Source organism: Castanea sativa, chromosome 1 (assembly GCF_040712315.1).
Source record: "Castanea sativa cultivar Marrone di Chiusa Pesio chromosome 1, ASM4071231v1".
NCBI lineage: Eukaryota > Viridiplantae > Streptophyta > Magnoliopsida > Fagales > Fagaceae > Castanea > Castanea sativa.
In genome coordinates, this window is record NC_134013.1 from 60,542,728 (window position 1) to 60,561,762 (window position 19,035).

Consider the following 19,035-nt stretch of genomic DNA (forward strand, 5'->3'; position numbering starts at 1 on the left):
ATCAGTTTATCTATTTTACACATTTATTCAATAAAATATTTATTCTTTTTACATTTTTTATTATTTCCTTCCCTCCCTCACTGCATCTTCTCTGTCGAGCCACACCCACACCCAGCTAGCCACCCTTCAACAAAATCCTTCAACAAACCACACCCACCGAGCCACACCCACACCCATCCTTCAACAAACCATACTCACCGATTTGTCAAGCCACACCTACACCCATCCTTCAACAAACCACACCCACCAATCCGTCGAGCCACACCTACACCCAAACCCAAACCCATTCATTGCCCACCCAATCGGCAGCAAGATAATCAAAACCCACCGACCCATACCCACAATCACCTAACGAATTGGAGTGAGATCGAGGCCTCCGGCCTGAGCAAGATCGACGCCTCGTAGCACTGCCACCTCCTCGCGATGGCTGCCGGCCTCAAGCTCAACCAAAAATGGATCAAAACCCATGAGATTCTAGGCAACGGACCCATCGGAGAACTCCGTTCGTGTTGTAAGCGACGGACTCGTTCGGCGACTCGGCTTGCTCGACCTTGTTCTCATTGGCGGCGATGGCGATCGGCGGAAGCTAGAGGAAGAAAAATTGATGAGATGAGAGAAAGAGAGAGCTGTGCTGTGTGTCTGAGAAAGAAGGAGGTGAGAGTCAGTAGAGATGAGAGAGAAAAAAACTACTAAGATATTAAATACACCTGCTACAATACCCGTGTAAATTTACACGGTACTGTAGCAAAGTGTATTTTATAGATGAGTTTACACCCACTGATGTGGGGACTTTTTTGCTCAAAATGTGTAAAATTAGTGAATTTTTTTTTTTTTTGCACATTTATACACATTTATCCATCAACTGATGTGGATGCTCTTAATGGAAGCGGAAGCATGGACATGAAGATCAGATGAGTTTGGCCATGTGTCAAGCGTGCATGTGCATGTCTGCTGTTGTTGGTAATTTATTTAGGTTTACTCATGGTATTTAGAATGTATGTGCCTAAACCCTTGTAGATAAGAAAGTATCTCCTAAGACGGGAGACATGAGTCTCATAAGCCCATCTCATACAAGATTTTTCCTTTGTAAATTCATTAATTATGTTTTGGTATGTAACATGTATATACCTTCAAATATTACCTTCAAGATTAAAATTCATTGGTGGATTTGGCCAAATCAAATTCCTCAACAGTTTCAAATTATCGAAAAAAAGTATTTATATTTTAATCACTTAAATCCAAATCTACATGTTCAAATACTGTTGTCCAAATGCATCATACTATAAATATTTTTAGTTATATGACTTATACAACTTATTTAAATAATACATATAAGTTATTATCAGTCGCCACATAATATGTGTGTTTATTTCTTAAAAAAAAAAAAATTGCCATGTAATGGGTTATAAAAAATTCCTCTAAATTAGTAAAGATAAGTTCAAATTAATTTGCTGGTTGCAGCTACTTTTGTCCTTTTCCAAAGTATAAGAAAAAGACAGAAGGTGGGACCTTCAGAGAGCCCACAACGACAGCGGCACAGTCCAATAAGGTTAATTAAATTAATTAATAATTAATAATCATTCCTGGCTTATCTTTTTCTATACTCTTCAACCCAAGCCGTATGCTTATGACATTACTTAGTTTTTAGACTTTCTTCATTTTCGAAGCGAAAATCTCTCTCTCTCTCTCCAAACAGCTCTAGGGTTTTACCAATTCCACCGAGAATTAAGCTACTCAGATCTCCTTCGCGATCCCAAATCTCAATTTTTTTTTTCCTCTCGTTTCGCTTTCGATGAAACTCTCAGAGTCGTTGGCGATCTAAGGTTAGGTCTCTCTCTCTCGGTTTTAGATTTGTCATGAATTGAGAAATTTAGGGTTTTGTAAAAATAATAAATAAATAAAAAGTCAACAATTTTGATCTTCATTTGGATATAAGGAATTTCTGTGTTATGGTGGTAGTGATCAAAATCAGTGATTTTTTTATTACTCGATAGGTTACTAATATCAAGTAATTTGTTTTTTGTTCCTACTTCTTTGTGGTTTTTTTGGGATAAGTTTTCTTCAATGGATTGAGTTAGGAACATGGTGGTTAAAGTGGTTCCATTAATGCCATTTTAAACTAAGCATGTTATTTTTGATCTTGAAGCAAAGCATGTGGGTATCTGAATGAATTGTTTATGATTTCCTAAAAAGTGTTAATTTTGGGCACAACAAAGACATAGGCTAAGAAAAATTGATTGGAATGTTAAAATGTAAACATCTAGGCTCTTGTCTGTAGCTATATGTTTGTGAGTTGTTATATTTGCATTTTGTATGCAAGCAAATTATGTATATTGGTGGGCTTACGGTTGAGGATTATGGCTGCTGTACTACATTATTGGATTATATTTAGAGATGGCAAAAGCCCATGAGTTCTAGTTCAAATGGTTTACTTCACCTTCAATAATGGGATGGAGGGTAAGGTTGTAGGTTCAAGACCCACGAGTTGGGTGTATAACTTACCCAATAAAAATTCATAGATGGCAGAATAGAAGAAAGTGCTTTGCGGTACACAAGAATAAGTGGCTTCAGACTTGGTTAAATCGTTGTAACTTGATTAGATCTTTTCTTTAGGCTATTCCTAGCAGCATTGGTTACTTGGAGCAGTTTGAATCCTTAGTTTTAGTAATGTGCCTACAGTTTTTTGCTCCTTTCAAAGGGATGGCAGTAGGGAGGGGTAGGGTCAAATCAGAGGTGCCCCCATCCCACCTCGTCCACTCTTCTGAGGTGCAGAAACCCTGTGCAGGGAGGTGGCAGGGTAGGTCAAGGTCGGAGCGGCTTGAAGATATTTTGTCATTCCTAATGAGGTAGTTTTGACATCAATGAGGTAGAGATGAAAGAGAGAGGAGGGGTAGTTGTGCTGTTTCTGGTCTCGGGATAAATTTGGCAAGTCTGAGATTGTTTCCATTAGGGAGTTCGGAAAGCTCTCTGAGGTGGAGTCTTTGGCTGCTGTTTGAGGTTGTAAATATCTTCCTTGTAGTTAACTGGCACTTATCCAAAAACGAAACACACACACACACACACACATTTGGGGTATGGTGGGGCAAGACAGGATGGGGGGCACCTGCCTCCGTCTCATCATCTTTTCGGGGTGGGGAAAATTTGTGCGGGGTTGGGCAGGGAATCTATCCCCACCTTTGATGCTTCTTCTAATTTCTTTTATGAATACTTTGTATGCTGCTGTGGTTATTTATATATTAATATATCATGATGGTGCTTCAAAGAATATCTGTGTTTATATGATTGCTTCTTAATCTGAATTTCATCTCATTCTATCCACAGGGGATTTATCTTTATCTACCACTTTTAGGCCCTTCAATGCTGTGAATGGTTTTAGGGGAATATTTGTATGCTGAAAATGGATTATGAAGAAGTTTTGAAGGCAGTTTTTCCTTTATTGGATGGTGTGGACCTTGCTTCTTGTATGGCAGTGAGTAAGCAGTGGAGAGACATAGCCCGAGATGATTACTTTTGGAAATGTGTATGTGCCAAGAGATGGCCTTCGATCTGCAAGCGGCCTAACCCTCCAACTTTAACCTTCTATAAGCTATATCAGACCTTTTATAAACGGCAGAATTGTCGAACTCTTCTTCCCCCAAGGCTGTCCTTTGATGATTTGGAATTTTTTATTGACATTTGGACTGAAGGCAGATTAATATTTTCTGAAGTAGTCCCAGGCCCTGTTTTACAAGCTGGCATCAAGATCCCACCTCCAGGAATTTGTGACATGCTTAGGTTTCACCTGGAGGGCCCTGAGTACAAGATGACATTACCTGTTGAGCCAAGGTTCACCGTTCCTATATGCCAGACTGTCAGTGTTTCAGTGCTTGTGGGGCGCAAGGATTCCAATAGGGTTGCTTGCATCATCAATAAATCCATGTTTGATTATATAGATAGGACAGCATATAGGGCCTTGGCATTTGACTATTTAGACTTTTCTCCTGATTACCCTTTCATCTCAGGAATCCGGGCATGGATCTCTTTGCTTTTCATGGAAGATGGAAATGACGGTGCTATTGATGTTTTTGGGGTTGAAATGGATTTCTGTGATGCGGCAAATTCCAAGGATGAGGTTCTATGGTTATTAGACATGCTTGATTGGAAGTGAAGCGTTGGACTCTATTGGCCAAGTGAAAGTAAGAAGAACCCATCTGAAATGGATGTGTAATGTACGTTTGCATCTTCATTGGTTGTTTAATCTGTGGAGGATGGCACAACGATAAATGTTCGAACTCTCTAACATTCAGCGAAGACTTGGCTTGAGTGGTACTATTTGTTTTGTTCACTTGCATGTTTACAGTATGACGTCTGTACATAATTTTTATTTTTATTTTTATTGCGTTAATAATTATGAACAATTATTTGTATTTCTGTGGCCATATTTATCATTTACTTGTAATGGATCAATAACATTAGATTTGTATTATGGACAAGTGTTAAACATTGTAATAAAATCTTTACTGAATAATATTTTTTTACCATTTGATCAATAAACTCATTTGTTATGGATAATTTTAAACTAAACAAAAAGGTAACTTAGATATAGCATCTTAGGTGTTTTTTAGGCACTCCTTTTCAAAATTAGCCACTTGTGAATTCACCATCTTTCTTTTTCTTTTTCCTGTTGAAACCTGTTCAAACCTTTTACCCATAGATTCATTAACTTTATTCTAAATTATCAAAAACAAAACCCCTAATGACAGGCCCATTACCACGCCACCACAAAGGTCATGGCAATGGCGGCACAACCAAACCCTCTGCAAAAACCCAAATCTCAATCTCAATCTCTTCCACCAAACCCAAAAACCCCACTTACATAAATTAGCCTCCATCAAAGAGAACCCTAGGCCCACCGTTACTTCTTGAGTCTGTGGCTCGAGAAGGTGTACCTTGCATTGGGCATATGTTTTCCCTCTCTCATAGTTGGTGGCTCCCACTCCTCAGTGGGACCCACCAGTTGTGATAAAGGGGAAAACATATACTCGTGCAGGGTTTACCTTCTCCTGTGACTCTCTCCAATGATGACAATGACTGTAATTATGAATGTGTTGGGTTCTTTTGTGGTGCATCGTGACTTGAAGTGGTCTAGCAAGGCTTAAAATGAGAGGAATTGAGGAGGACTTTAAGTGGGGTTGGGGTTGGGTGGATAGGGTTTGAGAGAGGCTAGAAGAGTAGCGTCGGAGAATTGGTAGTGAATGAGAAAATTAGGAGGTGGTGAGTGTGAGGTTTGGTGGTTGAGATTGAGTGTGATGAATTGTTCTTGTTGTTTTAAGTCTTCCAATCCCAGGATTGATATGTGGATGAGAGTAGATTGAGAAAAGGGTGGTATAAAGAGAGAAGCCAAACAAGATGAATGAGTATTAAGTTTTAACAAGGGGGGAAAAAGATATAATGTCAACATCGTTTGCTCTGTTAAATAAACAGTACCTAAGGTACATAATTTAAGTTTTTCCCTCGCAAAAAAAGAGTGACCCATTAGTAGACTTGCTAAAATTTGCTTCTAATAAAAAGAAAAAAGAGTAATGTAAATATTGTTGAGAGTTATATTAGGGATAACTTGAACCTAACATATATACAACAAAATCGTTGATATACAAGGAATAATGAAATTAGTTTGGTCTCTATTTTTACTTAGAGAATTTTTTTTTTTGCTACTAGGGGTGTGCAATAATGGAGCCGATTAACCATTGCGACCGACCGGAGTCGAGAAACCGCATCGCGCCTGGGGCCGACTGTAGGAACCAAGGTCAGCGAGAGGAGGTCGTGGGTTTTTCTAACGCTGGTGTGGTGATGTAGTCGAAACTGAAATTTGAAAACCGATATATTTTTCACCGAACCGATACTTTATATATATATATATGTATATTTTAATATATTTAAATTGCTAATTTGCCCCTATAACTAAGTGAAATAGTATTGTTGTTCAAAATGATGTCATTTTATTTTAGGTTTGAAAATTGAGTCACGGTATAAATTGTTCTTTCCCAGATTCTTTGTTTAGAACTCTTTCTCGCCTTTTAGCTATTGCCTGCTGCACTACCAAAGTTGCCCAGCTCTCACTCCCTTGCTAGTCCACCACAACACCGTCGATAAGTTTCAATGATTCCAAATATTGCCTAGCATATATTCAGCATCTTTGTATTTTTATTTATTTGTTTTTTGACTTGGGGATTTCTGATTTTGAGCTACTTACTTAGTAGAGCTATTGTGTTAGTATAAATTTATTGTAAAGCATTTCTTTGTCAAAGAATTGCAGTATAAATTCATTGTAAAACATTTCTTGTTTTTATTTTATTTTATTTATTTATTTACATGGAAATCAATATCAATTTTATTTGCATTACAGTCTGCTTTTAGTTGTTTAGGTACTGCCTCTCTGTTGTATTTACTTGAAATTTTGAACAAGTTGATGTATAGATATTGGGTTTGAAAGCCCAATTGTTTTGAATTTTTTTTTTTTAAAATTTTAATTTTTTCTTTCAATATTTCAAACCGACCAAATCGATTAAACTGACCGCAAAAAACTGCACCGCCATAAGTCAGAAAACCAACCCTAGGCAGTATGCATTGGTTTCAATTATGAGAAAACCGATTCCAATTAGTTTGGTGATAAATTTAGGAAAAAATTGCACCGATCGAACTGCACACACTCCTAGTTGCTACCAAATATTTTGACCTCTAATTTCCTTTTTTTGATAATTTATTGTTATATAGCAGGGTAGGGAAATTGAACCCTAGTTTCCTAATAAAGAGACTAGATAATGTCACCATCTTACAAAACTCTTGATAAAATTTCAGGCCACACAACATCTGTAGCTTTATACTTTTGCATAACTGAATTGAAAATGAGAGACTCTTAGCGGTAGAGATTGGTTTCTGGGGAAGGAAGAGCGTTATTCTCCATTATTATTATTATTTTTTTGAGAAACAATTATATTCCATTATCAATTAACATTTTTCACTAGAAACTAGCCTCTAAGCATGCGCTCAAGCGCGTGTTCAGAGGCTCTTCTATTTTTTTAGGAAAAAATTAATAATTTGCATCCATTAAAATTTGGATTATTACATTTTCGAATCACAAAATATCTAGAGGTGTGATGAGTATTATGGATTTGTGGGTCAAAAACTCAGGATATAAATAAGCACCATCGTAAGGTTTTTTTTTTTTTTTTTTTTTTGGGTGGAGAAAACTATACTTTAAAAAAAAAAAAAAAAAATATATATATATATATATATATATATATATATATATATATATATATATATATTTCGGCTAAGATAGCCTTCTTTTTGTGTTCCTCAACTTGAGATACAATCATACACATACACAAAAAAAACATTAATAAAACAAGAACATTAAAGTTATTTTTTATGATGTTTATCCGAAGTGCAAGATAATGGGTAACGAAATCAAACTCACGTAACGAAATCCAATTCCTTTACGTGGTTTTCCTCATTTTTCCTTGAGATTTGTAACTGTTTCGTGTTTGACTCTTCCACAATTTTCACTAAATTCAAATAGGTCCAACCACAGGCTTTCCAAGAACCATAACATCTTTAAGTGCAACCATTACACCCCAAGTACTACGACCTGAAAACAAATGTATTAGTTCATGGGCAGAAAAATTCATCTAACCCGATTACCCGAGACTAAGTAAAATAATTATAAAAAAAAATGATTGAGAATCACATTGATCAAGACGCAATACATCAGTAACTAACCGGGATTATGTATCCAAAAAAACAACTGTAGTTAGAAACATAAATACCCAAGAAAAAAAAACATGAAATTGGAGAAATAAGTAGAGCATCCCTCTTACCTAGTAGTGAAGGCTTTTTTATTTTATATATAATTTTTATTTTGAAAATCTAATTTATACGTGGATAAATAAATTTGAAAATCGATAGGTGAGTGGCCCTATTTCTTAGGCAATGTTTTAGTGGAAGTTAGAGCTGTATTTTTTCCGAATTGTCTTTTAGTTTTGTCTCTATTTAAACATAGTGATGTAGGGGTATTTTAGAACAAAAAGAATTCGGTCCAAACATCAGAAGCTTCTTAAATAGTAGTATAGATAGATACAAGTAAAATAAGTAACAGGAAATAATATCCTACACGGAAGCATGAAAAATCAAAGAATGAATTCAATTCATGATCTTTTGGCATCTAACTGTACGTTACTGACCCAGAAGAAAGCGAAGAACCATTCTATCTATTTGTATTAGCCTCATCACACACGCAAAGCGCGTGCGATGATGCTTTATTTTTTTTTAGTGGTTCTATTTTGTAGAAAAAAAATTGTGTTTATTTTATTTTATATATATAATTTTTATTTTGAAAATCGAATTTATAAGTGGATAAAGTAATTTGAAATTTAACAGGAAAGTTGTCATATTTTTTAGACAATGTCTTAGTGGGAGTTAGAGTTGCATATTTACCAAATTGTCCTTTAGTTTTGTCTCTACTTAAACATAGGTTATAGGGAAAATTTTGAACTAAAAAATGAGGAATCCAAACAGGAAAAACCCTTTAAATAATAGTATAGAAAATATCCCTTAACAGATCATTAAACAATAAATGTTGATCTTTAAACTTTAAAGTTTGATTATTTAGGATGCAAATGACAGTTAAATGAATTGCTATTCAAATAAAAATTCCTATGACAATTATATAATTTAGACCTTTATATCTTTTACTCCCTCCATCTCATTCGTTATTGTTAACTGTGTCTCATTCATACCATCGTGCACTCTTGGTGCGGTGGCTACTCCACAAGTATAAGTGTTTGTGGGGTGTGGGGGGTAAGGGCCAGGGTTCAAGTCTCTAGGAAGGAGCTTCACACACATATACACTTAGATTAGGTTAGAGTAGAAATTCTATCTTGTATTAAAAAAAAAAAGAAGAAGCTCCATCTCATTCATTAGATCAAGTTTTCTTTGAATCATTGTTCATCAAAATTAAAGGATGGTGTGTGCGCCAAAAATATGCTGTTTATGTTTTTGGGCTCACAATCTATATTGTTTCGTGGGCTTTGAGTTTTCCTACTATGGGTGATCCCTCGCTTTGAGACCCATGCAAACACTCAGGACCCTACAAGCTCCTTCCCTTCTCTTAATTTCTCCCCCTTTTCTTATGATAGTCTCTCTCTTCTCTCTGTGTTTCTCTTTCCAATTGCCAACCTCCATTTCTCCTTCCATTCTTCTATTTATAGCCTTAGGTAAGTGGAGGTGCCTTGATTACCTTACCTTACTAGTGCAAATGGGAGTCCAATTCTCTCAGCTTTAGGTGGGTTTCTGGTAGGAAAGTGGTAGTGGCATTGGAACTGGAACTGATTCCCACTCTCATGGATTTGCCCGGCAGTGATATTTTCGAAGGCACTACTGGGCAACCGAGTATGGGGGTTCTACGGGAAATGATATCCCCAATTAGGTTAAAGACAATCGGGAGAGGGGGGAAATTGCCTATGATGTTTAAGTCAGTGAGGTTCTATTTCAGTTTTGGGTGCATAGATTGGGCCCGGGGCTTTCGGACCAAGGCCCATGGACCAAAAACGGGGGTAAGGCCAAATAACACGTCACAAGGCTTGGACCTGAGGCCCATGGGGCCTGGGGCCTAGGTCCTTACGGCCCATGGAGCCTGGGGTTTGGGCCTGTACTGAGGCTTGGGTTCAAGGCCCATGGGGCCTAGGGCCAGTCCCGTACAAATGGAATGCGAATTTGATCTAGACAAAACTTAATAAGATTAGTTGGTTTGACACTCCAAAATATAGGGGTAAATTAATTTGATTTTGTCAAAATTTGAAACATTATGGAAGATAGAGAAAGTCTTTTATTCACTTACATTGGGAGCCATATCAATAATGGGTTTTCTAGAATTTAAATAGGTCAACTGGTCAATTATCAAATTTATTACATGTAAATCACAGGAAAGTAAGCCCATAGAATTTACATAGATTGTCATAGCTTTCATGTTCAACTCAAGCTGAATTTTTGCGCAGAGAGTAGACCAATGATCAAATCAAAGACAAATTATATAATACTAAAAACGAGAGAGAGGTGGAGAACAATGAAAGGTTCCTCTTGGGTTATTGAGAAATTTAATTTTAAAAGTCACGGCAAGATATTTGCTGCAGGTATTGCATATATGTAAGACTATGTAGGTTGTGAGAATCGGCTAGTCTCCGAGAGAGAGAGAGAGGATTTTTTTTAACAAAAAAATATTGCCACGGTTATTAAAAATATGTCTACTCATTTTTCCGTTAGACCCATAAACAAACAAATTAACAAAAGTTAGTAGAGTGACCAATTGTGTTTATTTTTGAAATTTTAGGGACCAATACAACTCAGTTGAAACTTTAAAAACTAAAAACGCTTATAATACCTAAATTTTAGGAACATATAATTTAGTTTCACCAAAATTTCAGTGCATATTAGTCAACAAAGGCAAAACATGGCATTGAAAGCAAAACTGGCATTGACCAATATAGATTTTTCAAGGACACATAAACCCCATTAAACTAACAACTCTCACCATGAATTTGACGTTACTACATCTACGTCCACACTACCAAAAATCAGATAGACGCATCTTTCTCTCTCAAAAAAAGAAAGAAAGATAGACGCATCTTTATTCACTTAATTTATTACAAATTGCCTGGTGTAGTGAACTTAGACAGCATTGCCATTTTCCCAGAAGTAGTACAGGCATATAAATCAACTACAAATATTAAAGGAAACAATGAATGATAGTGAATTTCTAAAAATTAATCGCGGCCTGGTAACTTTGACCAAATTGCCAATTAGGAGGTGCAACATTATCGAACTCCAACATTTTTCCATCACTAGTAGTCGCTTGGAATGACAAGCTTTGTCCTACTAAAGGTGTGCCAGTCTGCCAATTTTGGCCCCAATTGTGTGTCATCTGAATCCAATTGGTATTAGAGCCTTTGACTTTGACATCAGAAATATCACCAGCGCCTCCAACATTGTACAACAGTACAAGCAAAAAATTTGGATTTCCTGTTATCTGAAACCTAACTCCTCCTTTCTTAATACATGGGGCTCGACGATACTTAACAGGGATGATTCCAGCTTTAAATGGTGCAAGTTTTGTGAACATGGGCATGGACAAGTCAAAGTGCTGAAGTGGGGGGTTGCACCAATTTCCACTAGGGTTAGAGCTAGGAGGGCATAAATTGGTGGCTGTGACTGTGATTGTGCCAGCATTTGGTATGCACCATTGTGGATCATTGACACACATTATCTCAAAACATGCACCACAAGTGCCTCCATTGTTGAAGAGTGCAGTGCTTAGGGCTGTTGTCGCAAGGCCATAACCTTGTTCGAAAAGATCACCATACCCACAAGCTCCCTCTGTCACGTAAAGTTTCAAGTTAGAAATCATAATCATGACAAATAACACTCATAACCTATCAATTATTTATTTATTTATCCATTTAATGCTCGTAAAGATCTTTTTGAAACAATTTTTGAAAATATAAAAATTAAATCGAAACATTTTAAAGTACACGAATAATTTAAAAACAAATATCAAAGGTCGATGATAAAATATGCAATTTATTGAAGAAAAAATCACCAACTATGAAAATCATAAATATTATATTACAAGGACTCAATTAAAATTTATTATACGTATGAATGTGTAATATTTTTGATATATTAAAAATTATTTTAAATACATTTAAAACTACGTCTAGTCCATTCTATTTAGATCACATTCGAAACAACTTCTAATCTCTTAAAACTAGTCTAGATTTTCGTAAAAAAAATTATTATTATTTTAAATATTAATTGAAAAGTATATCATGTTCAAAATATTGGCTGTTCATATCTTATTTGAAGATGTACACATAAAATAAATTTATTGCATCATCCTAACAAAAATAAGGTTTTTTTTTTACGAAAAAAATATATGAACAAAAATTAATTTAAGAAGTAGCAATTTAAAAAAAAAAAAAACCAAGAATGAACAACTTGCATGTTCTACCAAATAGTATTTTACAAGGGTTTTTTTAAAGTGGACAAAATCTAAGAATAATCATCAATGGTATTTAACTCTTGTAAAAAGTTTAATATATATGCATTTAATTATGTTTATTTTTCATGTATTTATGCATATGCTTGAGAGAAAGAGCTAGTTATTTAAAATGTCAATAAAAATTATAGAGAATTAGTAGGTGGTAGTGTAAGAAGAATACAATAGTTTAAACTTTGGCTTTTTTTTTTTTTTTGGAGAGAAAAACTTTAATTTGGTTTTTTTTATAATGAAAATTAAATAAATACATGATAAGTTATGATTGGTGAAACATAAATTAGAACATAAAAAGTGGTATAGAAGATTTATATTCATGTAAGAAACTAAAAAGCTAAGACTTTTTCACAACTCACAGTCACAAGCAACACACAAAATAAATACTAAAACTGTACGCTACTATTAAGAAATTAGGGTTATATCTATATATATTCCTTCCACCCCTAGTTATGACAATATAAATATATACTTACGCATGGTTTCTCTACCAGTCATGTCACCATAGAACGTTGCATGTGCATCAATCCAATTACTATTTATTTTCTCGCCAATGCTGATTCTTCTGCTCATGGCTATCACAAAAAGAGTCATGAAAATTATGCATGTAAACAAATTTTGAGACCTAGCCATGGCTATATGATAGATAAAGATAGATAGAAAGAGAGACTACTGCATCCTTAATCAAGGTCAAGAAAATGGTATTTATAGGTAGGAAAGGGAGACATATTAGGTAAAAAGATATGATTTTGATTCTTATAGCAATACAACAGCAACAATGGTGGGAATTAATAATAAGGACTTTATGACCGAGGAAATAATAATTAATGAGAGGTATAATTTTTTTTAATACCTATGAAATTAGGCTAGCAGAGAGCCAAAAATGGTAAAATTAACTTAAAGGAGGAAAGGAAAAGATAAAGAAGAATTCCCATTACAACACACAAATTCGGCAAATATATACAAGAGATGCTTGTCTGTATTTTAGTCTAATTAATTTGCTCTTATATTTATGTCTATACAACCCACAACCTTGTAACTCAATTGATTAGGGTTGTTTTGTGTTCCCAACAAAAATATTTAGGGTTTAAATCCCTCCCACCCTCAATTATCAAATTATTAAAAAAAAATAACATCTATCTATATTTTATATCTAGCTAATTGATTTGCATATTTTTATAATATCATTTAATTAAAAAACTTCTCACATTAAACCATAAAATAATAAAAAGACTTCTTATTAACGTAGGCCAATCACTTCTTTGAAATTAAAAGGCCTATTAGATCCGAACCAAAAAAGAAAAGAAAAGGATAAAAAAAAACAGAGACAGATTAGGCAATACAAATTAAGATTAAAAAGGCATTTTATTAACATAGGTTATACTTTTTCCAATCAAAAGACTTCTTATTTTTATATTTTTTTAAGAAGAAAAAGACTTCTTATTTTTTTTGAAAGCAAGAAAAAGACTTCTTATTAGATCATACAAACATTAGAAACACTTTTTATCATGGTCACACTTCTTTCCAAACTGTTTTTTTTTTCTCAATCTCAATTTGATTTGCATATTCCATATGAAAGGCCAGTGCTGATGTACTGTGACAACTAGACAACCCTACATATCTCTGCCAATCTTGTTTTTCATGAGAGATCCAAACATATAGAAGCAGACTGTCACATAGTTAGAAACAAAGTTTTGGATGGAACCATCAAAACCTTTTATGTGTCATCAAGGAACCAATTGACAGATATTTTCACTAAAGCACTAGGAGTTGACATTTTTTCAAGATTGCTAGCAAGACTGGAAGTTATTAATATTTTTGCTTACCAAATTCAACATCCAGAATACACAAAGCACAATCAAGAAGCAAGAGCTTTGCTCTTGAGGGGGAGTGTTAAAACTACAAAGCAGAGTAGCTCTCTGCATGCATCAGGGTGAAGTGCATTGTGTCAATCAAATCAGCCCATAGCATCAGAGCAAAGTTCAAGATGAAAAGGTAGGAAGAGGCATTGATCAAACAACTATTGAAGAATCTGAATTGGCAAAGGAAGATCTAATGGTTCTGATGGTATCAATGCCTTACTATGATTAAGTCATCCACTCAGTTCAGGAAATGAAGCCACGTATATTAGGAAATTAGAAAGCTAATTAAGGGTTGGAGTACAGATGAGTTGTAATTCTGTTATAACATATTTCCCCCCCTTTTTTAGGAGTTAGTTATTTTTCAGTTTCTTAGCTTGCTTTAGAAACTGCCTGGTTGAATCGATTGAGAGACAGGCTTGATCGATTGAGAGTCGTATCTACAAAATTTTAATTAAGTCCAAATAGTAGTTCAAGCCCATTAAGGATTAAAATTTCAGGTCTACTTCTTCTAGTATATAAAGGAAACCCTAAGCACGTTTTTAAAATGTTTTTTAGAGAGAAAAGAGTGTGTCACTTTTGACAATCTAGGGTTTTGTACCCAAAAGCTCTCTAATGTCTTAAATGTGCTGTGTGTTGAATCTTTTGTGAGATCTAGAGGTGTTTACCTTCATACATACTTAGGGTTATCAAGATTGATGTCAAGAATTTGGTGATCACTTTGGTTGCTGCATAAAGAACTTAACGAAAATCTGAAATCTTAGAGTGAAGTCTCAAAGTCACAAGTAAGAGAACTTGTGGTTGTTGTGGATCAAATGAAAGAAGTAGTCCGTGGACTCAGAGCTGTTACGTGATCGTGGTAATAAGTTTTCTACTCGATATAGCAATAGGATGTTAGTGGTCTAAGTTCTATTGTACAAACTTCAATTCTTTCATAGTGGATCTATTTTATCTTAAGGATAGTTAGGTTAAATCTTCCTCAGGTTTTTCACCTGTTTGGTTTTTCTGGGTTATTAGATCTTTGTGTTTATTTATATTTTTCCGCATTATATTTATGTTCCACATATTGGTTTAACCTAGTGTTAATTAACAAACTTGTTAATCAACTTGGCTTAATATTAGGTTAATCATATTGTGTTAAGGGGTCTAAATCTCTACAGTAAACATGAAGGGAATTTTTTTGGACAATTTAGAAGTGAAATGGTTTTTTTTGATAGGAGAAGTGAAATGGTTTAGTAGTAAATGATAGTCATTTTAATAATTTTCTCTTGTATTAGCGTTAGAGAAAAGGACATGATGTGCTTTAAAATATGCACATGTCATCCAAATATGTTTTAAGAAAGAGACAAAAAGTAATCATTCTATGCTTCCTAAGTTTTCAAATTCAACTTTTATAATAGAGAATATAAACATGATATAATTTCTAAAAATTAAAAGCCTTGTCTTTCATCTCATAGGATCATATAATTTTTAAATTAATTCTCTCTCCCTCTTCTTTCTTTTTGCTAAATGGTGGAAGCTTGAGTTGAACCAAGGATCTCTACTTTCTGAAGCAAGTTCATATAATTTCTAATTAAAAATGTATTGAAGACACTATTAATGTGGTTCAAAGTGATAGTTTAACGATAATGTTTTTTGTGTGTGTGTGTGTGTTGCATTATGTTTATAATTTGAATCTCATCTTTCATTGTCCTACTCTCTACCTATCTTCAAAAAGCAAAGTAGAAAACCCCATTGATTAAAGGTGGATGCAAGTTGATGGAAAAGGTTCACGGATTCAAATATTTTCCCAAAGAAGAGAGTACATGTCTGGAACAACTTGCGTCTGTCGATAACTACAACTGTAAATTGCCAAATGCCAATGGTCCTAATATAGATATTGTCTGTGGATTAATAAGTCCAGTTTCAATTACCTACGTGAGAAATGAAGCCACATGCCTTAATTTATCAAACAAAGGGTTTAAGAATTAAGATAAAGATAGCCAAAAATAATAATAATAATAACGAATAAATATATATGGTAAATTATTATTTTCACTAGAAAATCATCTTTCTTTTAAATTAATTAATTTTTCTTAAAGCTCGGTTAGAATCGCCCACTATTACCCAAACCTCCTTCTCCTCCAGTACTTCCTTTCAACCTAAGGGTTGGTTTTCTAATTTTTTTTTTTAAAATTTCCTAGAATGGAGATTAATATATATTCTAAGGGCTTATATTAAAAAACACTCCGTAAATATTTAGAAAGGTGCTAATAGATCATCATCACTGTGGTTGGCTTTTCTTTTAAACCTAAATTGACCTAAGTTCACATCAAATAAATAAATTGACCTAAGTTAATGAACTAGTGGGTGGTTCAAATCCCGGAATGATAATTTTGGTTATTGATTTTGACCCAATGATGTAGAACATAAGAATAACTTAAATTGAACCCCTAAACCGAAGAATCTGAGTTAAAACCAAACAAAACTGAAAAGTAGAATGGGAAAAGAAAAGTAGCAACCCAGAGGCTCAGAATTGGTTCACATTAGACAAAACAAGTGGGTCATTGGCTTGCAACCGAAAAGGGTGAGTGACGCATGTTGATGTTGGCAGCCTATGCCGACCGAAAAACAAAAGGAATAAAGCAAAAAAACCTGCACATGATTCACACAGCTGAAACTCTCTCTATATATCTATAAAAATAATAAGAGGGTGCTGATGAACCAAAAAAGATGTTACATCACGTCTCTTTGTAAGATCATTGCCTATTAACCCAAAAATATATAAAAGAAACTTCATGTACTATACGATTGTCTCTCAGTCATTTCCATTTATGCTCATTTTTTTGACCTTCTAGAGTCTAGAGAAAAAAATCGACCCTAATTCAATGCTTCACACGCCTATATGTCCAACAAATGTGTTAACTCATTAGCTTTTTTACTTTCAAGTTCCATATGCTCTTTAATCATAAATATTATTCATAACATTCTGAAATTAGTCCACCACTTTACACCACTTCACATAGGGGCACATCACAACATATAATTTAAAACTTTTTTTAATACTAATATAATAATATCATGAATTTTTATTGTGTCTCTAATTTAATGTTGCCAAAGTGTAATTTAGTAGAGTTGCCACGGGAGTCGCGGTAATATGGTATTTAAAAAAGGAAAAGGGCAACTAAATTGTTTTACATGCATGGAAATTAAGGTCCATAAAGATGGGCATTAGAGCATCCACAGTAGTGGAGCTAAAATTTTAGCAATTTAGCTCTACAAAAAGTTACTTTATCTATTTTACCTATACATTTTACAAAACATGTTGCAGCAGTGGATCTATTTTAGCTTTCAACACAATAAAATAATATAAACATCACAATAAAATAATATTTCTATTACAATAAAATAATACACCCACAAATCAAAAAAATACCACAAGTCGGCGAAGATCGGCGAAGAACAGGTCGGCGAAGACCGGCGAAGAACAGGTCTGCGAGGACCGGCGAAGAACAGGTCGGCGAAGAACAGAGTAGATGAGGGAGAGAAAAAAAAAGAAAAAAAAGAAAAAAGAGAGAGATAGAAGGAAAAACGAAGAAGGAAGAGAAGCCGGAGAGAGTGAGAAAAAGAAAGAAAGAGAAAATATTTTTTAAATAAAAGAGAGAGAGAGAAATTTAATAAAATAATATATATTTTTTTTACCTTTAAGCTACAGTGCACATCTATCTTTAGATGTGCACTGTAGCTGGAAGCAAAATTTTTTTTTGCTATAGCTCCACTGCTGGAGCATCAGTTTTAGTGGTTGAGAAGCTAAAATATAGCAATATAGCAATATACCACCACTGCTGTGAGTGCTCTAACTATGTCATTGTATTTGACCAAAAGCTTCACCCAACAAAACAATCCTCATGTAATTATATATTTAAAAAACAAAATGAAACTACGATCTTACCTTTATGTGAACCAACAACAAAATCAACATTCAAGGTAAAAAATAAACCGCTTTTCTGTAAATTGTCCTGGTTATTACTTACTTTCATGAAAAAACAAGGGAGTTTCAAACTTGATGAATTTAATATCAAAAAATATAAAGTCACATGCATTACATACACATGTCACACATGCTGGATTGAAATAGCTTGAAATACAAGTGTAAACATGTGCGTCAAATCAAGTAAAATGTTGTTATATAAGATATATTAATTAAATTGAATTCGTTGATTAATAAAGCAAGGAACCATATAGGATAATAATAGTACTAAACTTTAACCAAAAAAAAAAATAGTACTAAACAATAACTAAAAACAAAGTGCTTTATAAATGTGAAGAAAAAAAGAAAAAGAAAAAAGGAAGAGCCAAAGGGGCTGTCACTGGTTCAGTTGTATGCAGGGAATGTGCAGAACATGCTGTACATTTCGTGCTGCCTTACTGTCTCTCCTTTGTCACATGCTCTCATTTCTCAAAGCTACACCACAAAACCATTTTCTTTGCATGTGCTTCCCATGTGCTATCTCTCTCTTTCTCTCCAATGGGGCTTTACTGCGTTGCTGGCCCATATCACCTTCACATGTGCCTTCTATGGAAATCACAGCCCCAATACAACTAACTTTGCTACCTTTCTTTTTGAGCAATTTGACTCAATGCCCTTCTGCACCTATCAAATTACTATGTATAATTTAAACTATCATTGTATATAAGTTTAAAGGGATGCTTTGTCTTCGCTTATATCTTGTCGGTCATCCCAAATCATCATTCTTTTACCAAGTGTTAACCTTTTCTTCTAGATGATTTGACACTTAATTTTTCAATTACTTTATTAATCTTTGTTTGCAGACAGTGCTGTGTTTGTGTTTTGGCAGTATCATGAACATATATATAATATTTGCAATGGGACACACATCCCTTGGATAGTGTGGCTGCATAGTCAAATTGAACATGCATGCCTGATAAGGACAAATTAAAGGAATATGTTAATGACGGAAAATTATTAGGTGATTATGGAGTACCGTGAGATGGTGTTTATTTTTCAGACATTCATGATAATTTCTGCTATATATTTAATTTAGTAAGATTTATCATGGTTGTGGGAGGATGAAGCATTATGTTACTAAT

General features: G+C 34.4%; 2 protein-coding genes across 3 annotated transcripts; one reads left to right on the top strand and one right to left on the bottom strand.

The window, feature by feature from the left end:
* The first annotated feature begins 1,625 nt into the window (after positions 1 to 1,625).
* On the top strand, positions 1,626 to 4,533 carry LOC142622755 (F-box protein At5g39250). 2 transcript variants are annotated; one of them, XM_075796283.1, is made up of 2 exons: positions 1,626 to 1,823; positions 3,322 to 4,533. In XM_075796283.1, the coding sequence occupies exon 2, from the start codon at positions 3,389 to 3,391 to the stop codon at positions 4,145 to 4,147; it is 759 nt and encodes a 252-aa protein (XP_075652398.1). In that variant the 5' UTR covers positions 1,626 to 1,823; positions 3,322 to 3,388; the 3' UTR covers positions 4,148 to 4,533. The 2 variants fall into 2 exon arrangements, with proteins under 2 accessions (XP_075652398.1, XP_075652397.1); XM_075796282.1 differs by having other exon boundaries at positions 1,627 to 1,828.
* A 6,259-nt stretch (positions 4,534 to 10,792) lies between these two features.
* On the bottom strand, positions 10,793 to 12,679 carry LOC142622332 (expansin-A23-like). The gene is made up of 2 exons (XM_075795782.1): positions 12,562 to 12,679; positions 10,793 to 11,409 (listed from the first exon to the last, which is right to left on the bottom strand). The coding sequence occupies exons 1-2, from the start codon at positions 12,677 to 12,679 to the stop codon at positions 10,793 to 10,795; spliced, it is 735 nt and encodes a 244-aa protein (XP_075651897.1).
* Between the last annotated feature and the right edge of the window lie 6,356 nt (positions 12,680 to 19,035).

What these genes read in the sequence shown, in the direction of transcription:
- LOC142622332 (XM_075795782.1), bottom strand. Translation starts at nt 12,679, where the DNA reads ATGACTCTTTTTGTGATAGCCATGAGCAGAAGAATCAGCATTGGCGAG. An exon ending in GACTGGTAGAGAAACCATGC is followed by an intron (nt 11,410 to 12,561) that starts GTAAGTATATAT and finishes TTTACGTGACAG; the next exon opens with AGGGAGCTTGTGGGTATGGT.
- LOC142622755 (XM_075796283.1), top strand. Translation starts at nt 3,389, where the DNA reads ATGCTGAAAATGGATTATGAAGAAGTTTTGAAGGCAGTTTTTCCTTTA.